The following is a 16,367-nucleotide window of genomic DNA, read 5'->3' as shown; positions in this document are numbered from 1 at the left end:
CTTTCTTCATTTACTGATAATGTGTATGTATATAAACTATACAATCGACTGAAATTGAATTTGGTCGATTGATTAGTTTCCAGGGCAACTTTTGTTTGGTCAGTACAATTTGAATCACATGTTCATACTGTTGGATTCTGATCATTGGCTTCGATTGTATTTGTTATGATTCGCGTATTCGATTTGATATATGTCATCAACTAGTTCAGCTTTGAATGGTAATAATTTGATCCATGTTATTGGTTTTTCTGCTGAAGTTTTGTTTGAGTCCAAATAGGGAATGAGTATAGCTACTTGTTAGTTGTTCAATTTGAATCAGAAACATTTATGGGTTGGGTTATAGTTTCAGTTCAGGTTTGAGTTTTGAATTGATGGCATGTGTATTCGTGGGTAGCATTGTGCATTATAGTTTCTTTATTTAATTGGAGCAAATGGGACATCATGTGCTGTCAGGGCATATTCAGGCTGCCCATACTTGTATTGTAGTTTAATAAATGGAAACCACTTTGAATACTTAAAGATAGGGCTATCAGGGGGAATATCATGGGAGGGGGCTTTATTTTAATCTGTTTAGTGGAAAGAACAGGAGGAGAACATGGGAGAGATTTAGTGAATTTTAACAGGCTGTTTTGAAGGGGTTGAGGTTAGAATAAATAGGAAGGATTCCATTAGTAAAAAAGAAAAGAGATCAGAGAGCAGAGAGTGAAAAAAGGGAGAGAGTTCTGAAAATCAAAGGGAGTTCTGAAAAATCAAAAAGAAGAAAAACAGAAATAGACACAGATATACACACATAGAGACAGACAGACAGAGAAAGGGAGAAGGGGGAGATACATACACATACCTATTTAAGCTAGAAAACTAGGAGAACAGACAGTGGGAGAGTTCAGAAATCAGGGGGAAGATAGAAAAGAAATTTCTGTTTGTTTGATTGAAACTGAAAACACTGTTTTCTTCATCTTTTTCTGTTTGGACACTAGCTTTAATCTTCTACTGGTTCAGTCAGACTTAGGGTATTTGCTTTGAAGTATTTGAAAATCAGCAACTGTGTTCTTTTATTGCATCGGATCCATCTGTTACCTGTTTAGAATGACATGGGAGTTTCCTGGGTCTCAACTGGGCTTTATTCTTTTACTTGGACATTGGGTACTGTATCATTGAGTTACTGTTTGGTTTATCCTGCCTGGGTTTGTCATTGCTGTTGTATTTGTTGTTTGTTGCTGCCATTCTTGTTGTTGCTGCTGCTGACTTGCCTGCATTCTGTTCTTCTGTTGTATTCAACATTCAGGTACACATTTGAATCTCACATTGATGTAACAGTTAAAAGCATGAAATGAAAGATGCACAGGAGTTTAATCAGTCGCTGCTTTACTATAGCTTTATAAATGTGGTTAAATCTGTGTAAATTTTTAGTTTGTAGCTCAATAGAGAATACATTAGTGAGCTCGTACTTAATTGAAGCTTATACTGGTCTAAAACTGCGATATATGATTTGTTTAGTGGTATACATGATGTAACTATATAATTCATGGAATGTGCGATCACTTAGTGTAGTTGTTAATTCGAACTTTTTCTCCAGTTGTTTTGAACATGTAGGGTGGATGGCTTTTAAATCTTGCCAAATACAATACAATTTTAAATTTTTGAGTTTCAACTTCATTAGGCAGTTTATAGGACGAGTTCCGAATACCATTAGTAGCATCCTCTAATAAGTAATTCTATTAATCTTGTTTAAATGGGTTAGTTTAAATTTAGCTTGAGGAGTGTTTGGAGTAAGAGTAGCGTTTCATCAATCTTGTATGTAATTCCTTTTTTTTATCAAATTAAGAGCATGTTCCATAAGGTACAACATTCTTCACCTTGCAAACAATTAATCAGATGATTAACAAGAATCCGGAGTTGGCCAAAGCATGCAATTTAATTAGAGTATATTTTCTTTCTCCATTCCTTAGAGACGAACATAATAAAGATGTAGTCATTGTAGGTTTACCTGTTTCATAATGAGAGACGAGCCTCGCCAAATGAGAGGCACAAACTGCGGGGCCCTCATAAGTGTATATATATTAAATACTTAGAATTTGGGATGGACTGTTTAGTGGATTTCACTACCTTCCCTAAAGATAATAACGCGTTAGACTCTTTAGGCGCGACTTAATTAAATTACATTCTTAAAATTCGGGTGCGCATTTATGTGACCCAAATTCAAATCTCAACGGAGTCGAAATGTGTTAACAACTACGGGTGCATTGATTGTGACGTGGTTCGAGATGCATTTTCACGACGTTGTAATTCTATAAAAATAAATGATAACAATAAAAGCGGTTTAAACTTAATAAAAGCACACAAGTCATAACATGTATTTAAATCAGATATTTAACCATTATAACAATTTAAGCGACCGTGCTAGAACCACGGGATTCGAGGGTGCCTAACACCTTCCCTCGGGTCAACAGAATTCCTTACTTAGAATTTATGGTTCGCAGACTTCATTTGGAAAGTCGAAAATTTCCTCGATTTGGGATTCAAGATAAACCGGTGACTTGGGACACCAAAAGCCAAACCTTTCCCAAGTGGCGACTCTGAATTAAATAAATAATCCCATTTCGAATATTGTCACTTAAATTGGAAAAACTCCCTCGCGCATTTAACCCTCCGGGGCGGGCTCGCAAAAAGGAGGTGTGACATTTATAACATGCATTTTCTGCATTTGGTGCTTGCACCACTTTATGCTTTTGTTCCTTCCTTTTCCACTGCTGGTGGTGAGGAGTGTTCTTTGGTGCATTATTATTACCATGATTAGAGTTTCTTTTCCGACCACGACCATGACCACGACTGGGGCCACGACCTTTTCCACGTTTAGCCTGGTGGAAGTTCGTCTCATTCACTTCAGGGAATGGACAAAAACCAGTAGGTCGGCATTCATGATTGTCACACCTCCTTTTTGCGCGCCCGCCCCGAAGGGTTGAATGCACGAGGGAGTTTTTCCAATTTAAGTGACAATATTCGAAATGAGATTATTTATTTAATTCAGAGTCGCCACTTGGGAAAGGTTTGGCTTTTGGTGTCCCAAGTCACCGGTTTATCTTGAATCCCGAATCGAGGAAAATATTCGACTTTCCAAATGAAGTCTGCGAACCAGAAATTCTAAGTAAGGAATTCGGTTGACCCGAGGGAAGGTGTTAGGCACCCTCGAATCCCGTGGTTCTAGCACGGTCGCTTAAATTGTTATAATGGCTAGATATCTGATTTATTACATGTTATTACTTATGTGCTTTCATTAAGTTTAAAACCGCTTTTATTATTATTTATTTTTTATGGAATTGCAACATTGTAAAAATGCATTTCGAACCATGTCACAATCAATGCGCCCATGGTTGTTAATACATTCCGACTCCGTTGAGATTTGGATTTGGGTCACATAAATGCGCACCCGAATTTAAGAAGGTAAGATTATTAAAATGCACGCCTGAAGCAATTATCGTATTATTATTTCTGGGTAAGGCCGTGGAATTTTGCTAAACGGCTCATCCCGAAGTCTAAGTAATTTTAATTAAACATTTATCGAGGGCCCCGCAATTTGTGCGTTTTATTTGGCGAGGCTCATCTCATTTATTTTTATCAGGATAATCCTAAAGTGCCTACATTTTCTATTAAAATTGTCTCTACAAAAATGAAAGAGAAAAGGTCTTAATTTATTTACATGCTTGAGTTGTTATAGTTGAGTTTCGAATATGATTCGTAAATTCTGAAAAAATGATACAAGCAAGGCAATCCGTTGCCAATACGGGCACAGGCTCACGTATTACTACCTAATTATATTATACTAGGCATGTTCTCAGTTTGTCAAATTAAAAAAAAAACTTGGCAATCTAATTTTTATCCTAAAACAATTACATGCTGGAATTAACCAATATTATTTAACTAAACAATTTTCTTACAAGTTCCGAAATGGTCTATTCGTTTGATTTTTAACTTAGACGGAGTTACTACACCATTTATTTATTTTTAAGCAATATATAGATAGTTAATCCGTTAAGCTATCGTTGGATGTTCCACTATATATACATTAAATAGCTACATGATTCCGATTTTTGTAAGCTAAATAATTTATATATACAAATAAAATTAAGAATATAATTCAAAATAAATTTAGAACTTCAATTCTTCATTTTTTTTGTATTCATGCTTCCTGTTTCAGTTTACAATAATCAGCATGTCAGTTGTGTACCTGATATTGGAAGCAAAAGAAAAGTGAGAGATAAGCAGAAATTCAGTAGCATACAACAACAGCAATCAAACAAGTATATTTAGATTTCTAAATTCAATAATATTGAACTCAAAATCAACTCTAACAACATTACAACAAACAATTCTTATATTAAACTTTAAACAAGATTATGAGACCAATTCAAGAAATAATCATAAATGGTAAACAAGAAATCAAACTATACACATTTCGGATTCAAGATCAAACAAACATAATATGAACATGAATTAAATCTAAAAATAAAAACGACGGATTCAAATGATTAAAACCAACATACTTCCCTTATTACAACTAAATTCTTTTAGGCAAATGACAAAACAAAACCTAAGAAGAAACAATTATGAATTTAAACTTGAACTTAACAATATTAACAATTTTCGGAAAATACATAAAATACATTAAACAAATTAAAGAAACAATTAATTAAACTTCAATTTGTATCTAACTAATATTAAACTAACAAATATTCACTTAAACAATAATACAAACATGAAATAAACATGAAAACAACTAATTAAACTTCTATTTTGAAATCTGAAAATTAATTTTAACAAAGCACATGAACATGAACAAACTAGAAAAACGATTTCAACGATGAACAACGAACAAAACAAGAATCAAATATTTAACGATTTTAACTTTGAGAAATATAAAAACGAAAATGGACAAAAATAAAATTCAAAACTACTAACCGGATTGAAACGACGAACGACTAACCAACGACGAACTCGAACTTAAGGATTCGGCTGAAACAACGTCGAAGAAGTAGCAATGGAGGTTAAGGAGAAACAGCGACGACATCCGTTCGGAGCAGCCATGGCTGCTCATCGAAGCTGGACACGGGCAGCAGTTGACGCGGCAGAACAGGAGCAGCTGGTCGACCATGGTAGCAGCTCGACGTGCTCGGAAGGAGGAAGAAGCAGCATCGCGGCAGAAGCAACGGGGGCAGAAACGGGCAGCAGTGGCGCGTTTGAACGATGAGGAAGCAGCTGCGGCGCAGCAGGAGCTTCGACGAGCAGCAGCAGCAGTCTTAAAGTGAGGAAGAAGAAGCAGCAACGTTGGTTAAAGCTCGACGAAGAACGAAGGAGGAGGAGCAGCCATGGATGAGCTTTTTGAGCTCGACATGGAGAAGATGAAGACGCAACTGGGTTGTCCATGGTGAGGGTGAAGATGAAGCTGTGAGGGGTTGTTTGGACGTGATAATGGAGGGTAAAGGGCAGCCATGGGAGCTTGAGGGGGAAGCCATGGATGAGCTTTGGAGAAACTTGGAGAAGAAGAAGGCGGATGGTTAGTATAGTTTTAGGGTTTTCTTTTGTTTTTTTTTCTTTCTTTGTTTTTTTTTTTTTTTAAAAAAAAAAATGAAAAATGAAAATGAAGAGGGGGAGTTGGGTTGTTGGTACTGGACTGGGTCGTTTGGGAAGATTGGGCCATTTTTTGGGTCTGTGGCTTGAAATCGAAGAAGAGACCCAATTCCGACTTTCTTTATATTTTCGCTCTCTTTTCTTCTTTTATTTCTCTAAAACTAAATTATAAAAATACATAAACTATTATTAAGAACTAAATTAAGTTATAAAAGCGCAAATTAACTCCAAATAACAATTAACGCACAATTAAGTAATAATTAAACATAAAATTGTATATTTGGACATTAAATGCTAAAAATGCAAACGATGCCTATTTTTGTAATTTTTAATTTTTGTAAAACACATTTAATTACTAACAATTGTATAATTAAATCCTACATGCAAAATGCGACATATTTTTGTATTTTTTATTAATTTAGCAAATAAACATGCACAAACAAATACAAATAATTATTCAAAATATCACAAAATATCACAAAATTGCACACCAAAGAAAAATCATTTTATTTTTGAATTTTTTGGGAGTAATTCTCATATTGGGCAAAAATCACGTGCTTACAATGATATTTCATTAATAGCCCATTATGTTGCTCGGCTATAAGAATATGTGAGATAAGTTCAGAATACTTTTTAAATCCAATCTCTCGATATTGCTGCTGCAGGAGCATATTCGAGGCATAAAAAGTGGTGAAAGTTTTCTCCAACATATCATGATCAGTAATATTATCACCACATAACTTCAATTGGGAAATAATTCTGAACATAGCAGAATTATACTCACTGATAGATTTAAAATCTTGTAGCCTTAGATGAGTCCAATCATATCGTGCCTGTGGAAGAACGATCATCTTCAGGTGGTCATATCTATCTTTCAAATTATTCCACAGTATGACTGGATCTTGGTTTGATGCCTAATTTAATATTCCATTTTCAGGCCCTCATCAAGGTGATGGCGTAGGAATATCATTGCTTTGGCATGGTCTTGGTTTGATGCCTGATTTTTGTCTTTGATGGTGTCTGCCAGACCCATCGCATCAAGATGAATTTCAGCATAGACATGTAACTTTTGCCCGATATATCCAGAGCTACAAATTCAAGTTTAGAAAGATTTGACATTATTTAGGAAAAGAAAGTTCTTACCTCAGATACTTTCAAAATATTTGCTCGATGGCAGAGTCTCGTGCTGATAACTTGTTATAAAATAAAGACTATAAAGTAAAGACAAGTATAGAGAGAAACTGATATATTATTCGAATTCAAACTGATGTACATAATGAACTGAAATCTCTTCTATTTATAGAAGAAAGGAAGCTGCTGTGTAAGCTGCTACTATACCAGATATGGATAATCTTCTACTGAGAGCAATGTTTATCCATAACGGAGTACTGAAAGGATAAGCTTATTATACCCGATATGGATAATCTTCTACCGGGGGTAATGTTTATCCATAACTGGGTACTGAAAGGATAAGCTTATTATACCCGGTATGGATAATCTTTTACCGGGGATAATATTTATCCATAATTGGGTACTGAAAGGATAAGCTTATTATATCCGGTATGGATAATCTTCTACCGGAGGTAATGTTTATCCATAACTGGGTACTGAAAGGATAAGCTTATTATACCCGGTATAGATAATCTTCTACCGGGGATAATATCTATCCATAACTGGTAACTGAAAGGATAAACTTATTATACCCGGTATGGATAATCTTTTACCGAGAGTAATGTTTATCCATAACCGGGTATCGAAGTGATAAGCTTCTTCAGGAAGCTTATTTTTCCAATAGAGTGCTTAAATAGATAAACATATTTACGGTGGAGTCCCATATGGATAAGCTTCTTCAGGAAGTTTATTTACAACGGAGTACTAAATGAACATTTATAATATAATATATTTATAACATTAACATAATATTAAAGCAGTCCTAGAGAATAAATAATAATTAAAAAAGAAAAGAAAAGAAATTAACACGTCCTCACAGAAAACTTAGTAACGAAGAGATTACTATTCGGATCCAAGCGGGTCGCTACAAATGGATTCGTGCCTATTCCATTGAATTGAATTGATTCAGATTCAGACCCGACCCGACCCAAAGCCAGGAGTATATATAAATATACAGTCTTGAGTTCTACACTACCTGAAAAAACAACGTTCGAATTGGAAATCAAATAAGAAAAAACTCGGTGAAAATGAGACCGAACATTGTGCCTGAGGTAATTTTTTCTCATCATTTTCATTTTCGATCTACAAGTTATTCACTTATCCTTTTTGTATGCTAGGGTTCTATTCTTATTGAAGTTAGAAAAGTATTGGGGTTTATAAAAATGTAGTGAAAATGCTTGATTTTTGAATTCTGAATCTCTGATCATGTTTAGTTATGGAGAACTAGAGTAACTTAGGGTTAATTTTTTTTAGCATTACTGAAAATTATAAGGTATTTTCATGATTGTGAAGTTAGTTTTCATTTTTGGTCATGTCATTTATTGAGGGACTATTTCTGTTGACTGTATGTAACTGTGACGCGTCACATGTTTTGATGATACAATTGGAAATTAGTGTGATTTTTATTTGATATATATTAAAATCTAGTAGTGAATATAGTATAATGGTGCAAAGCTATGAGCAATTCACTGGCAATGAATGTTTTTGCATAAAGCTATTTTTTCTTCAAAATCACGAATTGCATAAAGTTTGTAACCTTCTCTACCTTCACTAGGTAGGGGTAAGGCTTGCGTACACACTACGTCACTACCCTCCCAGACCCCACTTGTGGGAATACACTGGGATTGTTGTTGTTCTTGTTGTTGTAACCTTGCCTCAGCTAGTACAGTCGATTTCAAATATTGTTAGTAAAGTTTATATTCAATAACTGTATTGTTCTTTATATTCTTGCAGTGATTATGTCACTGCAAGGCTGCAACAATAATGTGCTTTATATTGCTTTTGAAGAATGATCTTGAATTCGTTAACATTTAAGCAATTCATTATTATAATGGATTGGCCAGTGATTTTTTTATTTTAGACAGTTCTTTTCATTCCAAATTATGTGTCTATCTTTTCCTTTTTTCAAAAGATTTCTATTAGCTCTTTATTTTTAAGTGTCACTTCGAAGCAAAAAGTGATATTTAGATCAAGGACTACCGAGTTATCAGATCCGCCATTTTACTTTATTATTCTTCCGATAAGAAGCAACTAGAGATATTGTCTTCTTATCTTATCCATTTTATCTCGTGTTCTACATATTCCTACTTCAGACAATTAAATTGGAACATATTTCTTAGTACCGCATCATGTCTAGCTTGGATTTCAAAGACAAGAGTTAGTGGGAATAATAGCTTTTATGTTGACTGTCACTTGTTCCAATTTGTTTGTAGGCGGGATTGCAGACAAGGATGGGACAGTGGTGGGAAGGAATTCCTGTACTTACATCTGCAGTGGTGGTTGTTTGTGGGGTAATTTACTTGGTTTGCCTTTTGGTTGGATATGACTCCTTTGCTGAAGTATGCTTCTGGCCCTCTGCTGTAATTTCTCGATTTCAAGGTACACGGTCACTTATAATGCTGCTCATACATCAAATTGTGCCTGTTAAGAAGAAACCCTGTTAAGCTGCACTCAAATTACTCTTTCCATATCTGAAAGATAAATTTGATTGAATCTTTTCAATTGAATTTGAGGATGATTATACATTGCTATTGTCTAGCATCCATTGATGAGTTTTTTTTTTTTTTTTGGGGGGGGGGGGGGGGAGGGAGGGGCAAATTTGCTTAGTGGTTATTTAGCTAGGAATTAGTTTCTGATGATCAATTGTTTTAATCGTTCACTTGCTTAATAGCTGCTGGCACCCTTACTCTTTCATACTCTTCTCATGCATTTGCCGCACAAAAACTAACTTTCAAAAAGATACCACTTGTATTTTTCATTCATTCGCGATGAATCACGTAATTTCACTTGCTTAGTGGTTATTTAGCTAGGAATTAGTTTCTGATGATCAATTGTTTTAATCGTTCACTTGCTTAATAGCTGCTGGCACCCTTACTCTTTCATACTCTTCTCGTGCATTTGCCGCACAAAAACTAACTTTCAAAAAGATACCACTTGTATTTTTCATTCATTCGCGATGAATCACGTAATTTCAACTTTGATTTGCTTGCTCTGCAGTACATGTATGCCTTTTGTGGAGCTATAATTTTGATATCCTTTCTTTCTTTGTCATTTCTAGCATAACTTTGCATCTTATTTATGTTGACACCCATTTTATTTTTGTGTTTCTCTGGCAGTTTACAGGATTTTCACCTCAATTCTGTTTCATGGTTCTCTACTGCACGTTCTGTTTAATATGTTAGCTTTGGTTCCTTTGGGTTCTGAGCTGGAGAGGATTATGGGATCTGTGCGCCTGTTATACATAATTGTTCTGTTGGCCATTAGCAGTGCCTTATTCCATCTTCTTATAGCATTGTTGGTTGCTCATAATCCCTTTCATCCTTCTCCATACTTTATGGACGAATGTGCTATAGGTTTCTCAGGCATCTTATTTTCAATGATTGTGATTGAGACGAGTCTAAGTGGGGATCAAACTAGAAGGTTTGTTTGTTTCCTGTTTCTGGATACTGTATCTTCTTTTTAAATCAATTAAAGTATGGTTTTTTTTCGTTTCTTTCACGGATAGGTTTGGTAAAATGACTGTATGAGATTAGATATGACTGGTCACCTCAGATCAATTTTGAATTGTTGGAATCATGTGTTTGTTAATGTCAGTTTGCTTCTTTTTGCAGTGTGTTTGGGCTTTTCAATGTGCCTGCTAAATGGTAACAGTGTAACTTTCCGATAATTGTATTTGGTTGTACGTTTCGCATCATAGCATCTTATGCTATAATATTGATTGTTTTTCCACTAGGTATGCATTGATATTATTGGTAGTGTTTCAGCTTGTTATGAGTAATGTCTCCTTACTTGGACATCTATGTGGTATTTTGTCTGGATTTGCATGTAAGTAACTTTCACCCTGCTGGACCTTCTTCAAGTTTTCAAAATTCTATTCCCTATCATTTGTGATATCATGATAATTACGGCCACAATCTTTACATCTTAATTTGTATTCATATATCTTTTAAAACTTTTTCTTTTTCCCTTCCCTTTTCTTGATGGTACCAGATACATATGGATTGTTCAATGTTTTGATACCGGGGACTTCTTTCTTCTCGGCTATTGAATCTTCCTCATATCTAGTAAGTTCTCGAAAGAAAAGTAAGATACTCCGATATTTCTTAACTCTTAAACCAAGTGTGTGCTCTACTTTGAGGTATAAAGTGACACGGAGCATCACCCTTCTGATTGACTTGGCTTGCTTGTTTGCTTCATTTTTCCTTGATACTTAAACTTCCCACCTTGGTTTTTTGGCATCTTGTAGCTAATAAAATCTTAAATAGGATAAGCCTATTATCAAAAAAAAAAAAAAAAAAAGGAAGTTAAGCCTATGATCAGGGCATTTGCATGGTAAATTGTCACAGCCAGAGACACTACTAATAGTTGACAGGGGACGATGGTTTAATCCAAAATGGTCCGGTGGGTAACCAAGCGAAAAGATAATATGTTTGCATCTTAATTAGTACAAGAAATTGTTGCCTCTCGTTTATTGCTGCCGTGGGTGGTTTGTCCTAGGCGATAACAATGCTGTTAAGTAGATGCTGCTTCACGTCCTTGTGCAGAGTTGTGCCGATTCTATATGTTCTCTTCTCTGAAATCCCAAAGATAAGTGTTTCCGTAGGCCATATTATATGCCGTATTATATCTCTGGTTCATTCTTTTCTCAATTGGTATATGTATAATTTTACTAGAATGACACTCAAGGGAGTGTACAAGAACCCAAAATTTTGATGAGAGAAGACCCAAAAGATCACAACCTGTGGGGGAAACACTTTTATAGCTGTCGAAAACAATCCTAAATTGAGGCACTCACATCTTTCTCCCTTTTGATTGTCAAACCGGTTAAGTCCCTTTAGCTTTTGTGTATTTAACTTGAACAAGAGAAAAATTGTTTGTTCATTACTGTTATATCCAAAATTAAGGCACTCACATCTTTCTCCCTTTTGATTGTCAAACCGGTTAAGTCCCTTTAGGTTTTCTGTATTTAACTTGAACAAGAGAAAAATTGTTTGTTCATTATTGTTATATTGAAAGATCGGATCAATGTATAGAACATTAGAACATTTTAGTGGTTGAAGCATGCTTTTTTTATGGCACACCTAAGCCCTCGCCCACCTCTCAATTTCGTTTTGGTTGATGCACTTCAATGACAAAGTGAAATTAGCAAAATACTAATATCTATCTTTTGGGCAGTCAACTTGCGTGAGGCGACCAAAGTTTATTATGAGCACTGGTGGTAATGGTGCAGGATACCTACCCACACATTCAATTCAAACTGTGACCTCCAGGTAGATCCTGTTTTTAATTTAGTTATAATCTTACTGATTTAATCTGAGCATGTGCAGAAATAGTGATGTTTCTTCCTTTCAGAAGTGGAGTGCTTTCTGGAAATATTTGGGAGAACCTTTCTTCGTGGATGCCACAGAGGGAGAGCTCTGCTCAGGTATCTTCCAGATTATCCAGACTTGCTTAGAAGATAAACATATGGGTATTGGATTAATCTGACCTTGCTTCTCTTTAGAAATAGTACATGCATGAAACTATGTTTGGTAAATTTTTTGGGTAAGAAATATATGAATAGCAGTGAGAGAGATGGTAGATAAATGACATAAAGGAACCCTATGTTTGTTTGATTTCAATGCTGGTGATGACAAGCTTATTAGGGAGAACAACTTCTCTCTTGTTATCTTTGAGACTGTTGACCTTCATACTCTATAAATTGCAATGCAACCCTGTATGTAACCTGTGAGAATAATTGCACAACCTACCCAAGTTTCCTGTTATCACATTTAAAGGTAATCACCAAAGTAGTGATTGAAATGAACATAAGTAGAGACCATATTAGTTGGAATCAAGTAAGAAAAAGAAAAATAGTTTACAACATCTCTTTTTTTTTTTGGGTTCCTATTAAGTAATTTTTGTATGACCATAAGTATACTCTTTCTGGTTTTGAATAAGATTTAAAACAGCACCACTATATGAAGTGGTATAATTTGTTTGTCAGTGTGTTATAGAGTAATTTATTTATTTTTTCCTCTTCTTCTTTTTCTCCTTTGTTTATTCTTATTTTCTTTTCTTGGGAGGGGATCCTAATTTACTTTTGCATAACTTTTGTGAAGGTTTTCATAAATATGTGAACTACAAGGTTTGTTAAAATACAATCTTCTCTATTATCTCACAAAAATGGATTTGATTCCATTTCATAGAGTGAATTGAGTTTTCAAAGCACGTGTTACCTCCTCTTAGAATTTTGGAAGAAAAATCACAGAAGTTGGAATGGAAGAACTTTTGGTGATTGATAAAAAATATAAACAGTTGAATTCTCGGACTTAATGTGGTACGAGCCCATATTTCTCTCTCAAATGTCCCGTTGACTGGTCTAGGTTAGGAGGAGTTGAGAGGGTATGGATGTTATTTCCCTATCTATTTAGCTTGATGTCTATCTTGTCCTCCTTTTCTTGTCAGCAGAAATTTCTTTTAACAAAGTAGGTAAAGCTGTAATTGAGCTTGGTCTCTAGTGGGCTGTGAATGAGAGGAAGTCAATGCCATTTTCTAACCTGTGTATTGATGAGTCTCACAGATCTACTCATCAACCTTCTCTTGCAGAATTCTCAACAAACTACACAACTGCTTAATAGTCACTACTTACATAGCTCTCTTTTGTGTGTGTCGTGTCCATGCATAAAAATCTTGAATTGAAGTCTTATCAAGTTATTAACTTGTTGAAAATGCAGCCGGTGACAGATGATAGCAGGTTTCCAGGGAGAGGAAGAACTCTAACTTCTCAAACCTCCACTGGAAATCATGATTCAACGTTACAGGCTAGGCTCCTGAGTGGTAGCAACAGCCCTGAGCGTATTTCAGCTCCAACAGCACTAGGTGGAGAGCGGAGCTTAACTGGAAGGTACTAGAAACAGACTGTCGTTAGATGCTAAATTGATGGTAATCATATCGATTTTGAATTTATCTTAATCATTGGTTGTTGCACGAAAATCGATCTGTTTTTAATTGCATTTCACATTCTGCTGCCTATTTATACTGCTTTCTGATTTAGTGATTAGCTGGCATAGAGGTGTTGAAATTTGGCATATCCAGTAACCAAGTTTAAGTTATATGACTTATCACTACAGATAAGAAAAGCTGGTTTTGTTCAATATTTTCACAAAACTACACACATTCTGCTGCCTATTTATACTGCTATCTGATTTAGTGATTAGCTGGCATACAGGTGTTGAAATTTGGCATATCCAGTAACCAAGTTTAAGTTATATGACTTATATCACTACAGATAAGAAAAGCTGGCTTTGTTCAATATTTTCACAAAACTACACTTCATTTACACAATATAATTTCTTCTGGATTTTCTGATTTCTATCTATATCACAGTAGAGTTATATCAAATAATCCACATCACAAGCAGAGGCTCGAATTTCAATAATTGGCTGGCATTCAACTGCGGATAGAGATTGATAGCTCCACTTTTATTGTTAAAACCTAAGTGATTGGTATCGTGATTTGCTCTAAACACAGTGTTATATTTTGATTCTGTTTGACTACTCAGACAATCAGCAGTAGATGCTACGGCCGGAGCTACCAGACCGATAGGACAGCAGGTATATGATCCAGACTTTGGACCCTTGCTAATTGTTATCCTTACAATTGTCAATGCTAAAAGTATCTCTTTGTATATAGGGCTCCATTCCCTCAGATGAAAGTGTTCAGAAGCTTGTTGCAATGGGTTTTGAGAAGGTACAGTTATGGTTCAGATTCGCTAATGGTGGTGGTTTTAGTTTGAATGCATCATGAATGCGCTAACTTCTGGCTCATGAATGCGCTAACCATCTTGACTTTCTCAGACACAAGTAGAAGTGGCACTGGCAGCAGCAGAAGGGGACATAAATGTTGCTGTAGAAATTTTAAGCCAGCAGGTATTTTTTTTCGGGTGTTTATTATCCCAGACATAGGGGGCTTTATTCTTACTGGTTCTTTCAAACATCTCATTTGCAGGGTTAATACGAAATGCGGTCATCAGATTAACATCATAACATGACTAAATGCCAAGGCTTTGCAAAACCAGTTATCTGATTATGAACCCCTGGTTTTTTCCTCTTTTTTGTATATATTTTCTGACATCAAATTTACCCAATATTTGTCGAGAGAAGGAAGGCCTTTATGTGTGTGATTTACGCCTGACCCACATAAAGCAGATCTTAATTGTATACAGTAACTGCTTTTGTGGTTTTACTTGCTGCAATATCAATGAATCATCTTTTCTGGTCCTCCCATCCAATAAAGGGCAGCCCCGTGCACTAAGCTCCCCCTATGCGTGGAGTCGGGAAGGGCGAGACTACAAAGGCTTATTGTGCGCAACTTTACCATGCATTTCTGAAAGAGGCTATTTCCAAGGCATGAACCCGTGACCTCGTGGTCCTCCCATTCAATATGAGAATGAATTCACTTTTCTCTCTTTTTAACTGCAATTCTAACTGCAAATATCTTTCTTTTTCCTCCTTGATATATACGCTTTCCTCCTTTTTTTCCTATGAAGTTTTTGGTCCAACACAGGAATTTCGGCGCTGGTAGTTATACACGACGAGCAATTTCATCTTTCTATGAGTTATAGAATGTATGATGGAACTACATCACGATTTCGAATCCTCCTAGTATAGTAAACCAAGCTCACTAAGTTATGAAACTGTAAATAACGGATTACTGTTAAAAGATAAATGCTTAATGCAGTTAATTTTTTCAAAAGTGCGGGTGGATTCTTTTCCTACCTACTCAGTTTACATGGATATCCACAGGCCACAACTATAGGTAATTTTCCTTTTCAGTAACTGATTTGGAACTTAAAATATATATGCCAACAACGTCTAAGTAATTGAAAATAAAAAGGGAAAGGAGGTAACTTCTCACATCCGTTTAAAGCAGAGTTACTATACCCATAAAAATCAAACTAATTATCCCTGTCTACCTATTTATTTTCTACCCACTAAATTAATTACCTTTCCTACCCACGATAGTTTTGTGGGTAATTGACTATTTTTTATCCTTTTCTCTTTTCTCCTTTTTCTTTATTTTTTCCCTTTCTCCTTCTCCGTTCTTTTTTAAATTATATTATTCTTTATTTTATTATTTTCAAATAATCCAATTCCATACTAAATTTTGACTCCTTTCTTTTATTTTATTTTTTCTCTTTTTTCTTTCCTTTTGTTCATTTTCTTTATTTCTTCTTCCTTTTCTAAATTAATTTAACTCGTACATGATCTAATTTACATTCATTTTTTTGGCTCCTTTTCTTTATTCTTCTTTTTTTATACAATAATAAAAGATAACTGATATAATAAACGTTTATTCACCTTCTTTAATATAACTGATAGTATAATATATTATTTGTCTTTCTTTTTCTCTTTTTTTCTTATTTAAATCAATTATTAGAACAACTACATTATACATGTTTTCTCCTCTCTTTTTTTCATTAAATTTTCTATTTTATTTTTTTAAAATATATGTATTACAGTAAATATTTCTAGCACATAGGATCTAAAATTATATGTCATTATAATAAAATGGCATATTAGTATTTAATA

At 34.9% G+C, this 16,367-nt stretch overlaps 1 protein-coding gene across 2 annotated transcripts; it reads left to right on the top strand.

Annotated features, from left to right (window-relative positions):
• Positions 1–7,703: 7,703 nt before the first annotated feature.
• On the top strand, positions 7,704–15,055 carry LOC107825819 (rhomboid-like protein 15). 2 transcript variants are annotated; one of them, XM_016652733.2, is made up of 13 exons: positions 7,704–7,847; positions 9,009–9,174; positions 9,912–10,215; positions 10,407–10,439; positions 10,529–10,620; positions 10,786–10,859; positions 11,971–12,065; positions 12,151–12,220; positions 13,512–13,681; positions 14,339–14,390; positions 14,470–14,526; positions 14,634–14,705; positions 14,785–15,055. In XM_016652733.2, the coding sequence occupies exons 1-13, from the start codon at positions 7,824–7,826 to the stop codon at positions 14,788–14,790; spliced, it is 1,215 nt and encodes a 404-aa protein (XP_016508219.2). In that variant the 5' UTR covers positions 7,704–7,823; the 3' UTR covers positions 14,791–15,055. The 2 variants fall into 2 exon arrangements, with proteins under 2 accessions (XP_016508219.2, XP_016508218.2); XM_016652732.2 differs by having other exon boundaries at positions 12,148–12,220.
• Positions 15,056–16,367: the final 1,312 nt, after the last annotated feature.

The sequence above is a fragment of the Nicotiana tabacum genome, chromosome 5 (assembly GCF_000715075.1).
Source record: "Nicotiana tabacum cultivar K326 chromosome 5, ASM71507v2, whole genome shotgun sequence".
Taxonomy (NCBI): Eukaryota; Viridiplantae; Streptophyta; class Magnoliopsida; order Solanales; family Solanaceae; genus Nicotiana; species Nicotiana tabacum.
This window is presented reverse-complemented; position numbering and strand designations above follow the sequence as displayed.